At 38.9% G+C, this 19,590-nt stretch overlaps 1 protein-coding gene across 6 annotated transcripts in view; it reads left to right on the top strand.

Annotated features, from left to right (window-relative positions):
* Window positions 1-11,378, top strand: part of DENND5B (DENN domain containing 5B) — a 195,057-nt gene extending 183,679 nt beyond the window's left edge. For all 6 annotated transcript variants that reach the window (XM_043562863.1, XM_043562864.1, XM_043562865.1 and 3 more), the window contains 4 exons: window positions 2,142-2,224; window positions 2,794-2,920; window positions 4,668-4,842; window positions 6,529-11,378. In XM_043562863.1, the coding sequence (XP_043418798.1) occupies window positions 2,142-2,224; window positions 2,794-2,920; window positions 4,668-4,842; window positions 6,529-6,712 (569 nt within the window). In that variant the 3' untranslated portion in view covers window positions 6,713-11,378. The remainder of the gene's footprint in view (window positions 1-2,141; window positions 2,225-2,793; window positions 2,921-4,667; window positions 4,843-6,528) is intronic.
* The last annotated feature ends 8,212 nt before the right edge of the window (window positions 11,379-19,590 follow it).

Raw genomic sequence — 19,590 nt, 5'->3', positions numbered from 1 at the left:
ATAATAAATATGTAAAAATAATAAAAAGTATATATGTAATTCATTTATTTTTTAAAAACTTTTCAGAATAGATCTTCATTTTTTTTTTTAAGTTTATTTTTATTTATTTTGAGAAAGAGAGAGTAGGTGGAGGAGGGGCAGAGAGCGGGAAGGAGAATCCCAAGCAGGCTCTGCACCATCAGCACAGAGTCCAGTGCGGGGCTTGAACTCACAGATGTGAGATCATGACGTGAGCTAAAGTCGAGTCAGACACTTAACTAACTGAGCCACCCAGGGCACCCCTAGATTTTTATGTTTAAAAGAGAAAATACTCAGGGTGCCTTGCTGGCTTAGTAAAGTATGTGACTTTTTTTTTAACGTTTTATTTATTTTTGAGAGAGAGAGTGTGAGTGGGAGAGGGCCAGAGAGAGAGGGAGACACAGAATCTGAAGCAGACTCTGGGCTCTGAGTTGTCAGCACAGAGCCCGATGTGGGACTCAAACCCGTGAACAGTGAGATCATGACCTGAACCGAAGTCCAATGCTTAACTTACTGAGCCACCTAGCCACCCCAAGCATGTGACTCTTGATCTCCGGGTTGTGAGTTCAAGCCCCATGTTGGGCATAGAAGTTACTTAACAATAAAAACAAAAACAAAATTTTTTTCTTAAAAAGAGAAAATATTCAGAGAAAGGAAAAAAATTAGTAGCAACTGAAGAGGCCACAGTATCAGTCCTTCATTTTAACAATTTCTATGCATTGGTATAGAAAAAACTTACCTGAGGGGGCACCTGGGTGGCTCAGTCAGTTAAGCATCCAACTTTGGCTCAGGTTATGATCTTGCCGTTTGTGAGTTTGAGCCTTGCATCAGGCTTCCTGCTGTCAGTGCAGACTTCAGATCCTCTGTCTCCCTTTCTCTCTGCCCCTTTCCACTCTCTCTCTCTCTCAAAAATAAATAAATAAACTTAAAAAAGAAAAGAAAAAAACTTACTTGAGTTTTACCTGAAGAATGTTTTATGCAAGAAATCCTCCAGCAGTATGAATTCAAGATTCCTTTTTTTTTTTTATAAGGTTTACTTATTTATTTTGAGAGAGAAAGAGAGTGCAAGCGGTGGAGGGACAGAGAGAGAGAGAGAGAGAGAGAGAGACACATAATCCAAAGCAGGCTCCAGGCTCTACTCTGTCAGCACAGAGCCCGATGTGGGGCCCAAACTCATGAACCAAGAAATCATGACCTGAGCTGAAGTCAGCTGCTTAACTGACTGAGCCACCCAGGAACCCTGAATTCAAAGATTCTTAAACAATAGAATGTGTAGTTTGTCCTTTATGGTGTGATATGTAAACGTAAGAGTTAATCACCACAAGAAAGTACCAAATACTTAAACTTTGTGTTACCTACTTCTGTCCCTAGATAAAATGTGTTTAATATCTCTTTTTAACCATTCTTGGGTTTGGGGAGGCAAAGGCCGTTTAGATCCCATTCAGGCAGCCCACCAAGGTCTCCCTTAAAAACAAGACCTGAGCAAGTGCAGGCCGGGAGAATGAAGCAGTACCCAGATAGACTAAATAGCCAGAAAGGGAAGCTGTTCTGGGCTTTGGGTGCCTCAGTGTACCTGGCATCTTCCCTTTACTTTAAACACAGTAGCAAAAACACAGATTTCAGGTTAGCCATTCAGAGCTTCACAAACCTTGATCTGTGCCCACTAAGGAACTCAAGAGTTAAGTAGGATAAGGGAGTACCTGGAATGATGCCATGGGTCTTTCCACCTCACTCCTCAGATCCAGGAGCTTGCTAGCACTTTGTGACAAGTACCATGCCAGGTTATTTACACCTGCAATATCTCATTCACTTTTCCCAGTGACCCATGAGGTATATGTTTTCCCTATTTTAAATTGAGGAAATTCAAACTCAGAAGTTAGACATTTAACCAAGGTTATAGATTGCAATGGTAAGGTTGGAATTGGAATCTAGGAATCACAATTCCTTTGTGCCAAGATGCCTCCCCTTGGCCAGACTGACCTGAGACAAGTTTCATGGAGCGCCTGACAAGCCATCCTCTGTGGTGAAGCATTTCCTGCATGGGTGGACACAGTTGATATCCCATAGTACTTTGGTGTATTTCCCTTGCATGAGAATTCAGCCGCTGTTCATTATTTTTTCAGAACCCAATGCTGGACAGATCCAAGAAGGAATTGGGGAAGCTGTAAACAATATTGTGAAGCATTTTCATAAACCTGAAAAAGAGGTATGATCATCTGTCAAACTTAATGTATAGGATTTTAGGGGCACCTGGGTGGCTCAGTCATTGAAGTGTTGCATTTGACTCCTGATCTCAACTCCTGTTTGATCTCTGGGTCATGAGTTTAAGCATTGCATTGGGCTCCACAGTGGGCATGAAGTCTACTTCTACTTAAAAAAAAATTATATATATATATATATGATTTTAAAGCCACTTTTATACATGATACATACAGTAGAGGGTATGTTTTTATTTGTAAGCTTTCTAGTAGCTACAAGAACATACTTCATAGCTACCTTCAACACCCTTTTCTCTAGTGTTGTTTTTTTTTTCTTTATTTGTTTGTTTATGAATGAATGAATGAGTGAGAGGGCAGGGAGGGACAGAAGATCCGAAGCAGGCTCCACACTGACAGCAGAGAGCCTGATGTGGGGCTCGAACTCATGAGCCGAGAGATCATGACCTGAGCCGAAGTCAGACATCCAATTGAGCCACTCACATGCTCCTTCTCTAGTATATTTCTTAAACGTAGGTGCAGCAGATTATTCTTTGGCACTGTGTGTTTTGTTCCACAGAGAGGAAGCCTCACGGTGTTGCTGTGTGGAGAAAATGGCCTGGTTGTGGCACTTGAACAAGTCTTCCACCATGGCTTCAAATCTGCCCGCATCTTTCACAAGAATGTCTTCATCTGGGACTTCATAGGTAAATTAAAACAGGTGTATGTTACTATAAAGGCACTGAAATGTTTCTTAGAAAACTAGAAGACCCAGGAATTTAAGCAAATAAGGGTTAGTGACAAGGGAGTATGTTTTTAAAAAAAAAACATCAAATTAGCACTCTCTTTGCTTTTCATTCAGTCGACAAATATTATAGTGTCCGTAATATTCCAGACACTCACTGTTCGAGATGCTCAAGATACACATTGAGGCGGTAGAGTATGCAGCTCCCGATCTTGGGGTTATGAGTTCAGGCCTAGATTGAGTGTGGAGCCTACTTTGAAAAAAAAAGATACACGTTGAGATATAAGTAAACAAAACAAAAATTCCTTTGGTTGGCAAACTTACATTCTGGTGGGGACAGGAACACAGATAAAACACAAAAACATAACAAGTATGCAGTTCAGCTGGTATGTTAGAAAGTGATGGTTGATCTGGGAAAAAAAATAGTAAAGTGAAAGGAAATGGAGTGAAGAGTGCTTTTTTAAGTGGGGTGATTATACGCTTTGTGGACCAGGTGATATTTGAGCAAAGACTTTAAGGAAGTGAGGAATTGAGCCATATGAATATCTGGGAGAGAGCACTCCAGGCTGAGAGAACTGCCAGGGCAGAGGCCCCAAGCTTGGAGTGTGCTTGGCCATTGCATGGAGTAGCAAGTGTAGTGCGAGTGGGGCAGAGTGAGAGGATACTGGGGGAGAGGGCTGTGTACTGCCAGAGCCAGGAGCTTCAGGGCCTTCTAGACCTTTGCAAGGAGTTGGGTCTTTATCATGATTGAAATAAGAAGTCATCGGAAGGCTTTGAGCTAAGGAATAAATGACATAAAATAACCTCTGTTTTGTTTTAAAAGGATTACTCTAGCTTTATGTTATCCAGTATGATAACCACTACCATAGCTACGTGTGGCTATTTAAATTTATTTAATTTAAATTAGATTTAAAATTCACTTCGTTAGTCACACCTGCCTTACCTAGTAGCTACCAAATGGAACCTTGCAGACACAGAACATTTCATCCATCACAGAAAGTTCTGTTGCAGTGTACCACTCTAGCTTGCTAAATAAGCTTTGTAATGCGGTTCTTCTAGAATTCCCAGTTTTCTTAAAGGGGTGATTAATCATTTTGTGTCTTGTAAATATAGTCTAGATGAAGTGGTTGGTTTTATCCAACTTAGAGTTTTTAGACAAAGAAAAGGTTAACAGAGCTAGGCCTCCAGGAGTGATTTTTTTTTCTTTTGGAATGCCCAGAATCTTACTACTCCTGTTTCTAATATATGTATACATATCTCTTCCTCAGATTTCTTGAGTCAGTTCCATTTCAAGGATTTCATTGCAAAATGTCAGCCAGCCACTGTATAACTAGAACAGAGGGCACATCTCGATGGCTACCATGTATTTGCTAGCTACTCCTAGAAGGTTCCAGTCTTGACCGAGGAGTCCATCTGTTTTTCTTTTTTGCCAGTTTCCATTGCTTGAAGGTATTCTAAAGAGAGTAAACTTTGCACCCTTCTGGAATGCAGTCTAGATTAGAAAATAAACTCCCGGAGCATATCGTTCCACCAGGAAACATGGACCTCTAGAATTCATCGTGAAATCAGTGATAAAGTAATGATTTTGGTTTCCAGACTGGCTCTAATGCAAAGCACCATTAGTGTTTCCAGAATAAACTAAGTGATTAATCTTTCTGTGTATGAAGTATTAATGTGTATTGTGATATGATTCTGACTTCCTTCCCCAGAGAAAGCGGTTGCTTATTTTGAAACCACTGACCAGATTCTAGACAATGAAGACGATGTCCTTATTCAGAAATCATCCTGCAAAACCTTCTGCCACTATGTAAATGCTATTAATACTGCACCCAGGAACATTGGAAAGGACGGCAAATTCCAGATTTTAGTTTGCCTTGGAACACGGTATAAAGCCAGTTCTTGACTTTCCCTATCTTTGTTATGTTTTGAACAAAAGTCCAGGAGGGGCTGCCTCAGATCATGCCCCTTCCAAAGCTCTCCTATGGGCTCCTTTCATTGCAATTTTTATTATGAAACTATGTTTATTGGGTACTTGCTGTGTATTGACACCATGCTAAGTACTCATTTAATCCTCCTATCACTTCCCCACCACAATACATGAAGTAGCACTGTACAGATGTATAAGGTACAGCCGAGTTAACAAAGCTTCCTAAGGTCACACAGCTAGAAAGAAGCAGAGCCAAGATTCATACCCAGTCTCACTTGAGTGCCCAAGCTCTCAACCATTACACTACACTGGCTCCAAAGGTGGGTAGATAGGTAATGGGTAGTTTGGTAAGGAATTTGACACACATACGCATATTTACTGTGTAGGGTTTGTGTTGTGTATCTATAGCACCATGTTGTTGGTTTTTTTCTTTTTTTTTTTTTTAATTTTTTCACCATGTTGTTTTAAATTTAATAACATTGTAGAATTCATATGATATAAATAATTCTTAAGTATATAAAGTCTTCTCTTTGACAGTTCCCTACCCCTTTATTTTTTGAAAATGACGCATAGGAGCTTTACAATCCATTAATTTTTAAACAGCTGTCAGAATTATAAGAAATGAAACATGTAGGCCTTTAGAACAAGATTTTTTTTAAGTTATCTGTGTAATGTGTTTTGTTTTGTTTTTTTTCTACAGACCTAGAGCCCCAACAGGAGATTGGCAGGCCTAGTTATGACTGCTTTTATCATGAAAGGCATATCGAGGGGCTCCTGGCTACTAGTTCAGTCAGAAGAGCATGTGACTCTTGATCTCGGGGTCATGAGTTTGAGCCTGAGGTTGGGTGTAGAGATTACTACAAAAAAAATAATAAACTTTAAAAAAAACAAAAGGCATATTGAGAGATGCTCGATAAGGATGTCTTAGATATTTAGTGGCAGGTAACTAATGTCAGAGGTTAATCAGGACACACTGAAGGTTGAGATGTCCTCCTGAAAGAACTGGTTTATAAAACTAAGTTCTATATTTCTTCTTAATAAAAGGGCCCAGTTTCAGCTATGCTTTTAAAATTCCTTTTAAACATGATCCTTATCTCCTTTTATCTCTTGTTCTGATTTATTAGACCAATGCAACCCCTCTTTTGGTTTGTAAAATCCACTTAATGTTTTTCTTTCCTTTTGTTCCTTGTTACGTTGTATAAGTTTTTTTTTTTTTTAATGCTAATCCTGACTATTTAATGCAGTCTTTCTTCCCAAAGGGTCAGCGTACTTTGGCATGCCTTGCCACAGATGTCTGAGTAACACCCCTGTAAAAAAGAGATACAAAATGACTTTCTGCCTCTTTTTTTTTTTAAGTGTTAAATCAGAATAGAGAATCTCTTTAATGTGGGTAGGTCCTTATGGCCAATTTGCCCAAACTTATTTTCAGTCTCTTGGGTTTTCCCATTAACACTGTATCATTACTGTATCTTTTTAACCAGCAAATTTCCAAAATCTTGAATTTGGTTTCTCCTCTGCTGACCTGAGAACTTGGCTGGATTTTGCTCCATCCAGTCCTACGCCTTCCCATTGAAAGTTCTAACGTGTGTTGTTCTGCAGCAAGATGGGCAGGGCTCAGGACTTCTTTCTCTTTGACTCTGTAGGGATCGCCTGCTCCCACAGTGGATCCCACTCTTAGCCGAATGTCCTGCCATTACCCGAATGTATGAGGAGAGTGCCCTCCTGCGAGACCGCATGACTGTCAACTCTCTCATCCGCATTCTGCAGACCATTCAGGACTTCACCATAGTCTTGGAAGGATCACTCATCAAAGGAGTGGATGTGTAACCCAACTGGCTAGAAGCTCTCAGTCCAGACCCCTTGCTCCTGAACCTTCCCCAACTATGGGGACCGATTTGGACTTGTCTGATAAGGTAGTGAGTCACTGCAGGGGGCAACACACCATATTCCCCAATTTGAACAATCCTCACACTACAGACAAGGCAAAATGCTGTATTGTAGTTCATTTGAACCTGGAATTTAGTATAAAATAGAGTATTTTCATGTGTTAGATGTGTGTAAATATGCTATCTTCTTTAAGAAATTATATTACTCTAATAAGATACTTTTCTTAGATTGAATATTCCTGTGACTTAACATAAGTAGCTTAACCACATTGGGAGTTGGGAGGGAAAGAGTGGTGCTAGCCAGGAAGAAGCCAGTAAACACGTAATTACAGTGCAACCCAGTCGGGCTTATTTTTTCCCTCCAGGTATCACAAAGGAACCCAGAATGCATTGTTATGTCGTAGCCATCCATCCTGGTGTGTCTGATCCTTTGTATTGTGAATGTAAACAGCTTTACCTACTGTATGTGATAGTCCTCACTTCTATATTTTAAGTTACAATTGGTTTCATACATTTGAATTGAGTCACTTCTCCAGTCTTTTGGAAAATCTTTTTCCGTCGGCACAAGATAAAGATACAGTTCAAATATTTTAAATACTGGACCCCAGGAGCTTGGCTGAACTGGAAAGAGAACACACAAAGCCCTGAGAAGTATGTTAAATTGTAGGATTATCACTTCTTTACACTTTGGAAAGATTAGCCTAGACTAACTTCATTCTTGGCATTTTTATTCTTGTTATGTGAGGTACTTTGAGGAGATGTGAATTTCAAAGTGTTGGTCTTACAGTTATAAGAACTGCAAACGGCAGTTTGATTCTGCACTTATAATTTGGCCATCTACGCCCTGCAGCAGTTCTTACCTCAAGGATAATCTCAAACCCTGTCTTTGTTAGGTTCCAGTCACCTCCCCCCCTTCCTGTGCCCATCCCCCTCTCAGGAAATGGAAGGAATGTCTAAGAAGGAGGAGGGCTTGGTGTAGCTTGGAATGTTTTTGTGAAAGTATTTGTTGACCATGATAATGCAAATAACAGAGGGAAAGAGAAAGAATGAACCCTTTCTGGGTGTTTCAGGGCAAGTTTTATGTTCCTTTTCTAAGAAGGGGTAATAAATGTAAAACAACTGGCCCAGAGAAGGTAAAAGCCAGTAGAGCATAGACTGACAAAATGGGAGCAGAACCAGAGGCGACAGTTTTGGAAGACCAAACATTGTGAGTAACTTTCCAGTTGGGTATTTTATAAGGAAGTTAAATAAACGTGGTTTTAGCTAGTTACCTTAAGACTTCGTTTATGGTAGGTCCTGTAACCAATTAGGCATTTGCACATTGTTAGCAGTGAAATTGCCCCAGCACTGCGCCGGGTTTTGTTCCCAGTTGTGGCTGAGAAGCAAAGCCATGGCCTCTCAGGACCCCCGTACGATCTTGAGGGTCCTGGGCTTTAGCCACCAGTATTGTTGCTCTTCTTTCCTGAAGGAAGAAACTAATGAACAAGTGCCTCACTCCCTTATCAAGCACTGTATTCAGCCAGGCGACCAAGGCACATCCCCTTTTAATATCTAACTTAGTATTTGAGGAGGAACGGGGAGTTGAAGGCCACATTTAGAGACCCACGAAGGGTTTAAGAACAGGTTTTTGGGTGACTTGGGTAGACTGGAGATTTGTTCGCCTGAGTCAAAAGTGTGCGTAACAACGCAGCTCTTCCAGGATCATGGAAAGTCTATTATGGGAGACGTCCAGAACCCATTTCACACAGGTTCTTGTGTTGCCGTGATCAGAAACCACTGAATGATCAGGGCAGGGTTTTATTCTTATTACCTTCCTCATAAGACCATGCTTCTGGCACACTCTGGGCAGCCGAAGGATGACTTAGGTGAGCAGGCTAGCATTGAGTGACCATTTTACAGATGGGAACACTTGAGGATCGGAGAGATTAAATACTTACCCCACAGCTGGTCAGTGACAACAGAGTCTAGAACTCATGTTTTTTATTACACCAAGACTGCGTGACACTGAGCTCCGAGGCATTCATATTAAGTCTTTTTACCCCTGGATCTTTATTCATACACCCAAGCAAGTAGGATACAAATATTACTATCCATTTATAATAAGCATTTATAAGGATTAACATTCTTTTTAACAAATGGTTCTGAAGTGGTTGAGAATTAAATGTTATAAAAACTGGGAGCAAAATTGGATTTGGGGCCTAGGAATAAAACCATTACATTAAAAGTAATACCCAAAAATAAATTATACGTAAAGTTTTATCCCACTCTGTGTGATAGGACCATAACAATGGGAATGACCACTTTCACAAGAAATAGTCACACCAGAACTGACACATCTTCTAGAGTGCTGAGCCCTTTGAATTGGTCACATCAGGAGCCCATATACTTATTCCAGTGATACAGCCAGGACTCCAAACATGTGGGGACCTCCTTCTGAGCCATCTGAATGGCCTACAGCCCATTCTTTTGAGTATTGCCAGTGATGGTAAATCTTGACCTTTCAGAAGAAATTTAATATTCGGAAACAACAAAAAGTCCTTACGATCCAAATTGATTAATAAAAAGGATGCTTAAGCAGAGTTTGAGGCCGCAAGGAAATTATTCTAAAGAAATAAGACTTCTCTCTTATGTGGCTTATAACTGTCCCTAAGCCAATACCAGAATATTTTGAGCAGGACAGTAGCAGAACCTTTAGAATGAATGTACATAACCGACTTTTGGAAGGACCGTACCTATTTAGAGGTATCCTTTTTGCTATATTAATTTTTTAAATCAGTATATTGCTTTATATAATTACACCTCAAAGTTAAAGTAAGTAAAAATCAACTTTGTAATTTTTTTTTCCTCAGAATAAATTAAAAGTAATGCCTGGAACCATAATTAGTATTTTCACATAATAATAGCTTAAGAGGAAATTATTTTAAAACTAAATTGCCAAAAATATTACCTCCTGAAACATCTAATTTCCAAGTGTTTTCCAAATGTCCTGAAACTCCTAATGTCAGCCTTTCTGACAGCGGCATTACACTCGTTGGTAATACGTGTGAGGCCCTACAAGCGGTGCCCTGGTTGGGGCTCACCAATGCCATAAAAATGACTGAGGCTCAGCGTGGAGTAGCATAAAGTGCCATTCCAGTTGGGGTAAAATGGGCCTTATAGAGAACAAAAGCAAGGCTTCCCAAGGCGCCCTCTCCCTCCCCTTTCCCACTGGGAGCAAGAATCTGATATAAGAAACCTAAACCTTGCAAGAGTCTGCAGTTGCCCTCTAAAATTTATTTTAAATGTTGCAGACATTTTTGAATCTTTGTGACCCTGTGACATTTACTTTAACATGCCTTTTTAAAAAATCATTTTAATGAGCTTCTGTCACACTACATGAATGATGAATGATACAGGGGAAATACTGAATTGCTTGTATCTCCTTTTTTTGGAATAAAGCACTGTTGTATGTAAATGTAAGTGAAAGAGAGGTAGAAACTATACGTAACAGTTTGTGTGTAGTATATGTTGATGCCTCTAAGATATTTTGAAACAGGAGGCAACAGATGTGGACCTCAGATCCCCAGGGAAATATTTATTTGACAGCATTGAAAGTGTAGCTCTTAATCGAAATATCTTCTTTCTGCTAAGAATTATGATTTTTCAGTAGATTTTCACTTTGAGTATTGTATTTTCTCTGTGAGGTTTACAGAAGCTATCCTTTTCAACATGTTGAAGGGACAATCTGAACCTTAGCTATTTATATTTCAGTATTAACATACCTTCATTGAGAATGGAGTCGTGGCCTCCTCTCTACTTTTATAAAATGAATCCTGTTTCCCAGTCATCAGTTTCTTTTGAAGTCCCTGTTTCTTTCCTAAGCATTTGTTACGTTACCATTTAGCTTTAAAAAGAGACAGAAACGAATAATAAACTTCTAGGTCCTTTATTCCTATTAAAATACATTTACAAATCTCTTGGATTTCCAACCTGTTTTGAAGAGGGTACTGATGATCAGAGGAATCCAAGAAGAAATGCATTGTCCCAGATCTTCCTGGAGCTGATCATCCTCTCAAGGACAGAATAAAGATTAGCTCCAGAAATGTATCACATTGAGCAGTTGACACCAGAGGGACAAAAATATATATCAAAAAATTTCTCCTCATCTAAAGGAATCCAGGGCATCCTTGGGTTATGTGGGAGGGAATCATGCTCGATCCAATTTCCTGAATGAATTTGTGTGTGGCTCCAGTCTGTTCCAAACCTTGTTCACAGCAGAGAGGTATGGTAAGGAGTTCCTGTTGTCAATCAGCTGAGGGTGTTAAACATAGAAAAATCCTTCTATGTTACACTTGAGCCGTGTGTAAATGTACCCTGTGTATCTTTTTTTAAAAAATGAACATTTCTGCATTTAAATTATATTGTGTTTCTTTGTATTGTTAACAATGCATCAGAACTGGATTTTTTTTTTCTCATCTGAACATAATATAAAATTTAAAGAGTATTGTGATATCAAGCACTTTAACATACATATCAGAGAAACTGACGTGGGTTTTTCAGGTTTTGGAGTACATTTAAATATGACTTTTCATGCTTTGTTCTTTACAAATAAAACTGTGGGGTTGATACTTTGTTTTGCTTTGTTATTACAGAATCTTAATACTGAGTGGTAAGTGATTTCAGAAAGTAGAGCGATAAACCAAAACCATTAAGTAAGTAGTAAAAATACTCCTGCTGGGCAACTGGTTATCCAGAAGAGGTTTAAAAAACAGTTTTTTTTAAGGTTCAAGAAAACCATACAGAAAAATCCGTTCTTGGCGTAAAAGCCTAAACGAAAAAGGAGAAATAAAATTTTTAGAGGAAATACAGAATGCATTTATGAACTTAGGAAAGGGAAGTATTCTTAAGACACTCAAAAATAATAGAAGGCAAGGTTTCATTGACTACCCATTGTAAGCATTACTTAAGTCATTGCTTTAAGATACGGGCATACAGGGGCGCCTGGGTGGCGCAGTCGGTTAAGCGTCCGACTTCAGCCAGGTCACGATCTCACGGTCCGTGAGTTCGAGCCCCGCATCAGGCTCTGGGCTGATGGCTCAGAGCCTGGAGCCTGTTTCCGATTCTGTGTCTCCCTCTCTCTCTGCCCCTCCCCCGTTCATGCTCTGTCTCTCTCTGTCCCAAAAATAAATAAACGTTGAAAAAAAAAATTTAAAAAAAAAAAAGATACGGGCATACAGCATTTTATTTATTTTTTAAATTATTTATTTTTTTGCATATAGCATTTTAAAAAATTTAAATGTTTATTTTTGAGAGTGAGAGACAGAATGATTGGGGGAGGGACAGAGAGAGGGAGACACAGAATCTGAAGCAGGCTCCAGGCTCCAGGCTCCAAGCCATCAGCACAGAGCCCGATGTGGGGCTCAAACTCATGAACCTTGAGATCATGACCTGTGCTGAAGTTGGACACTTAACTGACTGAGCCACACAGGCACCCCTGCATATAGCATTTTAAACATACATATACATCAAATTCCTGCTGTTATGGGATTTATATTCTCTTTTTTTTTTTTTTGGAATTTGTTTTCTAATGAAGGAGTTAAATAGTGAACAGGAGAAGTAATACACATTATACTTAGATAACAATAACAAGCAAAGAAGAGAGACTGAAAGTATGATTGGGCCACTTGGAGAAGGACTGCAATTATAAATGGGTTAGCTAGAGAAGGCCTCAATGCAAATGGAGATGCCCTTAACTGGGATTAGAAAAAGTGTAGGAGAAAACAAGGCTGCAGGACCAACATCAGGAGCTTACTTTTGGGGTGCCTATGCAGCTCAGACGGTGAAGTGTCTGACTTCGGCTCAGGTCACGATCTCATGGTTCATGAGTTTAAGCCCAGCATCAGGCTCTCTGCTGTCAGTGCAGAGCCTGCTTCAGATCCTCTGTCCTCCTCTCTCTCTGCCCCTTCCTTCCCTGTTACTGCACTCTCTCTCTCAAAAATAAACACTGAAAAAAAAATTACTTTTGAACCTAACTTTGGAATGCCTATTAGACATCCAAGTAGAGAAGCTTAGTAGGCACTTGCATGAATAGATTAGGAGTTCAGGGGAAAACAAGGATATATTTGTCAGGATCCAATCAAGAGACAGAAACCATAAGCTATTTTAAGAGGGATGGATTTTTTTTTTTTTTTTTTTTTTTTTTTTTTTAGTAAAATCCATGCCCAACATGGGGCTTGAACTCATGACCCCAAGATCAAGAGTTGAATGCTGTACCAACTGAGCCAGCCCATCACCCCTGGGGGGGTTGAATGTAAAAAACTATGTATGAGAGTTCTCTAGAGAAAAAGAACCAAGAAGTCATGTGTTTGTGTGTGTGTGTGTATGTGTGTGTGTTTATATACACACACACACACATATACATATATATGTGTGTGTGTGTGTGTGTGTGTGTGTGTATACACACACACACACAGGTTTATTTTAAGGAATTGGCTAATGCAATTTTAGAGACTTGATAAATCCAAAATCTACAGGGTAGGCTGGTAGGCTGGACAGCCAGAGAAGCGTTGTAGTTCAAGTCCAAAGGCAATCTGCTGACAGACTTCCTTCTTGCTCAGAGAAGGTCACTCTGTGTTCTGTTCAGGCCTTCAACTGATTTGATGAAGCCTACCCACATTATGGAGGGTAATCTGCATTACTTGAAGGCCACCAATGTAAATATTAATCTTGTCCAAAGCACATTTTCACAGAAATATTCAGAATGTTTGATTAAATACGTTTGATTAACCATCATAAACTATAATAAGAAATTAGAATAATAGAGGATTTATTTACTAAGCAACAAAAAACGCTTAATACAAGAATAGCAAAAATAAATAAACAATAGCATCTATAGGAAGCAGCCACTAACCGTAGGCTTAAAATGCCCTTTCCCTCAGGCTGAGAGCCAGATTTTGTTAGAAAGGGTAACACCAAGGTCCACTAGATGTCAAAGAAGTTTACTCAGTTGATGCACCAGTGGCACTTGGGAATCTGCCCTCAGGTACCAAGGAAGCATCCGTGGGGAAATGCCATATCCCAGAAGCTGCTGGGAAGCTACTGAAGGTGGTGCCAGGGAAGCCATCCATGGACAGGTGCTATACCAGTAAAACTCAGTGCAGACCACCCAAGGGAATGCCACACGAGGTGAGCTGCTGAGTATGAGGTGAGCCAGGAGCTTCCCACTGCAGAAGCTTGCAGAGGGGAGCACAGCAGAAACAGGAAGCGGAACTCCCTCCTCCAGTGCATTTCCAGTGCCATTTTTTTTTTTTTTTTAATGTTCATTTGAGAAAGAGTGAGTGAACAGGGGAGGGGCAGAGAGAGAGGGAGACACACAATCTAAAGTGGACTCCAGGCTCTGGGCTGTCAGCACAGAGCCCAACACGGGTCGAGCTCACAAATCGCGAGATCATGACCTGCACTAGAGTCTGACACTGAACCGACTGAGTCACCCAGGCGCCCTCTCTCCAGTGCATTCTACTGACAAAGGTTAACATTGTGCCAGCTGGCAAAGGAAAAATGTTTACAGAAGGGTCTAGCTTCATTGTCACAGAACAGGCAATAAAGGGTAGATTTGGAGCTGAGAGGCAATAAACTGATAACTGCCCCAGGTCCTTATATTCAGTTGTGGAGGAAACAAAGGAGGGGAGTAGGAAAATGCAGGAGGAAAAGAGACAATAGAGCAATGTCTCCAAACTTTATGGTGCAATGATTTAGAGCAGAAATTGTCTGCCATGTCCATTTGAACTTGGTCCACATGTATCTGTATGATTTACATCACTACCCTTTAAAATATTGACTTTAATTTAAAATATATGTGTGTATGTGTGTATATATATATTAAAAATATATAATACATATTTGAAACTTCAGTTAAAAAGGGTAGGAGGCTTTTGCAGTGTAAAGGAAAGAAGACCACAGGGGTAGCAATGAAGGTGATGGAAAGTGTTGGGTACTTGGTGTATTTTGAAACTAAAGGCAGAGAATTTCCTGATGGATTGTGGGGGATGAGCGAAAAAAAAGTCTAGAATAACTCTAAGCATTTTGGCCTGAACAACTGGAAGGATGAAGCTAGAAATTCTGTTAAGTAAGGATGTGGGGAGAACACGCTTTGGAGAAAGATCAGAAGTTCAAGTTTGGACATGTTAAATTTCAAAAATTGATTAGATATCCATGGAAATGATGAACAGGAAATTGAATGTCTGAGTCTGGATTTTGTGAGCACTTGGACTTCAGATACAAATTTGGGAGCTGCCAACATACATAGATGGAATTTAATGTCTTAAAACTGGATGAGAATATAAAGGGAGTTATTAAATCATCTCCCAAAACATTCACTTTAATTCCATGATAGGCATATGGCATGATTTATCATGTGACATTTAGGTTTACCTCCCAAGTTTTCACGATTCTGTAAAATGCTATGATATAAAACATGTACATAGCTCCCAGTGTTTCACTATTCTGAATACCATAATGAACAAAATTCCTTGCTTTGTGAGAAACTACCATTTTTGTAGGTCAAAGGCAAATGTTAACAACTGTATATGATTCAACCTAATATTTGTGATGATAATTCTTTTGGTTCTTTATCTTGACATGTTATAATTTGATTAAAATAGATACTGTAACCTAGATGGAGCAATTAATCTCTGGGCTGCAAAGCCTAAAAATAAATCACTCTAGTTAGAGCTAGCATGTGGGGCCAGATGTTTCCTAAAACTCCCATAACATAATCCTGAGGTCTGTCATTTACCTACCCATACCTTGTGTTCTTAAACGACCTCAAAACTTCTGGATTTCTCACTGACATCCTATTCAAAAACAGCAGAGCTTCCAAATACATGAAATAAAAACTAATGGAATCAATGAGAAAGAGACAAAGTCTCAAGTATAGTAGGAAAAGCACTTTTCTCAATTATTAAAAGTGCATACAGATAGAAATCAGTAGAGACATAGAGGACTTGGATAATACCATCAACCAACTTGACCAAATTGATATTTATAGAATATTTTCACGAATGGCAAGATACAAATTCTTTCCAACAACACAAAGAACATTTACCAAGATTGCAAAATAAGTATCAATAAATTTAAAAAGATGCAAGTCATGTAAAGTATGTTCTCTAGCCACACGGTCAAAAAATGAATCAAAGTGAAAGCAAAAGAGCATCTAAAGCAGCTCTTAAAGACAAATTGCTAGCAGTGAACACCTACCCTACAAAAAGGTTTTCTATGCTACATATGTAACATGTTACTAAGTTCCATCTAACATATATTAGTTTAGAAACAAAAAAAAATAAATAAAAACTAACAAAAGAGAAAATAAAGATTAGAGCAAAATCAACAAAACAAAAAAAAAATCAATGAAACCAGAATTTTTTTTTTTTTTTTTTTTTTTTTGAGACAGAGAGAGGACGCAAGTGAGTGAGGGGTAGAGAGAGAGAGAATCTCAGGAGGGGCAGAGGGAGGCAGAGGGGTCGGGGGCAGAGAGAGAAGCAGGGCTCATCCAAAGCAGGGCATGACCTGAGCCAAAGTCAGATGCTTAACCACTGAGTTACCCCGGCACCCCAGAAGGTAATTCTTTGAGAAATCAATAAAATTATTAAACCTACAGCCAGATTGTTTAGAGAAAAAAGAAGAAAGATACAAATTGCCAATATCAAGAATGACAGAGTTGACATAAAAATAGATTCTACACATACTGAAAGGATAATAAGGAAGGACAATGGATAAAGAAGATGTGGCATGTATATACAATGGAATACTACTTAGCCATCAAAAAGAATGAAATCTTGCCATTTGCAACAACATCAATGTAGCTACAGTGAATTATGCTTAGCGAAATAAGTCAGAGAAAGTCAAATACCATATGATTTCACTCATATGGAATTTAAGAAACAAAACAGATGAACATATGGGAAAAGGAAAAAAAAGGGAAGGAAACCATAAGAGACCCTTAACCATAGAGAACAAACTGAGGGTTGATGGGGGGGGGGGGGCGGGATGGGCTAAATGGGTGATGGGTATTGAGGAGCGTGCTTGTTATGAGCACTGGGTTTTATATGTAAGTGATGAATCACTGAATTCTATTCCTGAAACCAGTATTACATTACATGTTAACTAGAATTTAAATAAAAAATTTGGAAAAAAAAACCTATTAAATTAATAACAAGAAAGAAAGAAAGAAAGAAAGAAAGAAAGAAAGAAAAGAGAAAGAAAGAAAGAAAAGGGGAATAATATGAACAACTTTTTAAAAAAGTTTTATTTTGAAAAAGAAAGTTCAGAAGGTTGCAGGACACAAAGTTAAATGTACAAAAATCGGTTGTACTTCTATATGCAATAGCATTATAAATCTGAAATACTTAGGAATAAATTTGACCAAAAAATGTGCAGGATCTGCTCACTGAAAACTACTTAGGGAAATTAAAGAAGCCCTAAATAGATCAGGAGTGCTGATGCATAGGGCACATGTACCCCAATGTTTATAGCAGCACTTTCAACAATGGCTAAATTATGGAAAGAGCCTAAATGTCCCTCAACTGATGAATGGATAAAGAAGATGTGGAGTACATATACAATGGAATACCAGTTGGCAATGAGAAAGAATGAAATCTGGCCATTTGCAGCAACATGGATGGAACTGGAGGGTATTATGCTAAGTGAAATAAGTCAGGCAGAGAAAGACAAATACCATGTTTTCACCCATATGTGGATCCTGAGAAACTTAACAGAAGACCATGGGGGAGGAGGAGGGGGAGGAAAGTTACAGAGAGGGAAGGAGGTAAACTATAAGAGACTCTTAAGGACTGTGAACAAACTAAGGGTTGGTGGAAGGGTGGGGGAGAGGGGAAAGTGGCTGATGGGCATTAAGGAGGGCACCTGTTGGGATGAGCACTGGGTGTTGCATAGAAACCAATTTGACAATAAATTATATTTAATAAAAAATAAAAATAAAATAAAGAGGCCCTAAATACATGGAGAGATATGGTGTGTTCATAGAATAGTCAATAATATTTAGAAGTCAATTTAGGGGCGCCTGGGTGGCTCAGTCGGTTAAGCAGCCAACTTCAGCTCAGGTCATGATCTCGCGGTCCGTGAGTTCGAGCCCCGCGTCGGACTCTGTGCTGACAGCTCGGAGCCTGGAGCCTGTTTCGGATTCTGTGTCTCCCTCTCTCTGACCCTCCCCTGTTCATGCTCTGTCTCTCCCTGTCTCAGAAATAAACTTAAAAAAAAAAGTTTAAAAAAATTTAAGAAAAATTAAAAAAAAGTCAATTATCCCCAAATTGACCTATAGAGTCAAAGCAATCCCATCCCAAATCCTAATAATCTTTTTTGTAGAAATTAACAAACCAATTCTAAAATTTATAATGAAAACAAAGGACCTAGAAGAGTCTAAATAACTTTGAGAAAAAGAGACAAACTTGGAAGACTTCTACTAACCTATTTCAACACTTATAATAAAGCTACAGTAATTTAGTGTGAGAAAAATTGAGGTAAATCTAGACAAATAGATCAATTGAACAGAATAGAAATGGTGGTAATAGACCCAGACATATATGGTCAATGCTTCAAAGAAGTTTCAAGAGCAATTAAGTGGCAAAAAGAATAGCCTTTGCAGTGACTGTTCACATGCAAAAGAAATGAAGTTTCAATCCACCCCTTATACCATACATAAAAATTAACTCAAAATGCATCATAGATACAAATGTAAATCCTAAAATTGTTAAACTTAAAAAGAAAACAAAGGTAAATGGCTTTGGATGAGGCAAAGATGTCTTAGACATACCAACAAAAGATATGGTCCATAAAAGAAAAAGCTGATAAACTGGACTTAATAAAAATTAAGAATGCATGTTTGTTTTTTTTTTCTAGCTTGAGATATTTATTGATCAGTGTAAACTCCAACACAGTACATCAACATGATTTTGAGCGTTTACAGGGGAAATGGTTTCTGGTTAAGTAGAAAATTATACGAATGACTTCCAGAAAACCTTCATTCTAAGCAGCTTTATAGTCAAACATTTCATTTAGAAGTCTGAGTCCTCTTTCTTCAGTTTGCTATAATCTATAATTACCGAGTAATTATAGATTACTCATTGATCACTGCATTGATCATTAGGACACACTTTATTCTGGATTCTGGGTTACTCTCTTCATCCCAATGGATATCTGGATTGAACAATGCCAGACACAAGACATACACTGCTGCTCCAGTACCTCCAGCTCCAATAAATATGAAGAGAGAAATCAAGCTTGAAGGCTTCTTGGCCTAACCAAGGATCTAGGGGAGCAGATCTTGTGGCAAAGGCCTCTGGTCTGAAAGGAGAGGACACTAAAGCCAGGCCCTAACTAAGTAGTCTCTGCCCAAAGGTACACTCTTTGAAAGCTACTATTTGGAGAATGCAAAGTTAAGCCACAGACTGGGAGAAAATATTAGCAAATCACAAATCTGATAAAGAATTTGTACTCAGAGTGAGTGTGTGTGTGTGTGTGTGTGTGTGTGTGTGCATATATACATACTTATATGTATGTATATATACGTACATACACCTTCAAAATGTAATAAGATAAACAGCCCAACAACAAAAAGGAGCAAATAACTTGAATGGCCACTTTCACAAAGAAGATATATGGATATCAAAGAGCCCACAAAAAAGATGCTCACCACCATTAGTTATCTAAGAAATGCAAATTAAGGGACTCCTGGGTAGCTCAGGTGGCTAAGCATCTGACTCTTGATCTTATCTCAGGTCTTGATCTTAGGGTAATGAGTTCAAGCCCCACATTGGGCTCCATGCA

Source organism: Prionailurus bengalensis, chromosome B4 (assembly GCF_016509475.1).
Source record: "Prionailurus bengalensis isolate Pbe53 chromosome B4, Fcat_Pben_1.1_paternal_pri, whole genome shotgun sequence".
Lineage (NCBI taxonomy): Eukaryota > Metazoa > Chordata > Mammalia > Carnivora > Felidae > Prionailurus > Prionailurus bengalensis.
Note: the sequence above shows the minus strand (reverse complement) of the source record. Positions and strands in the feature narration are given on the sequence as shown.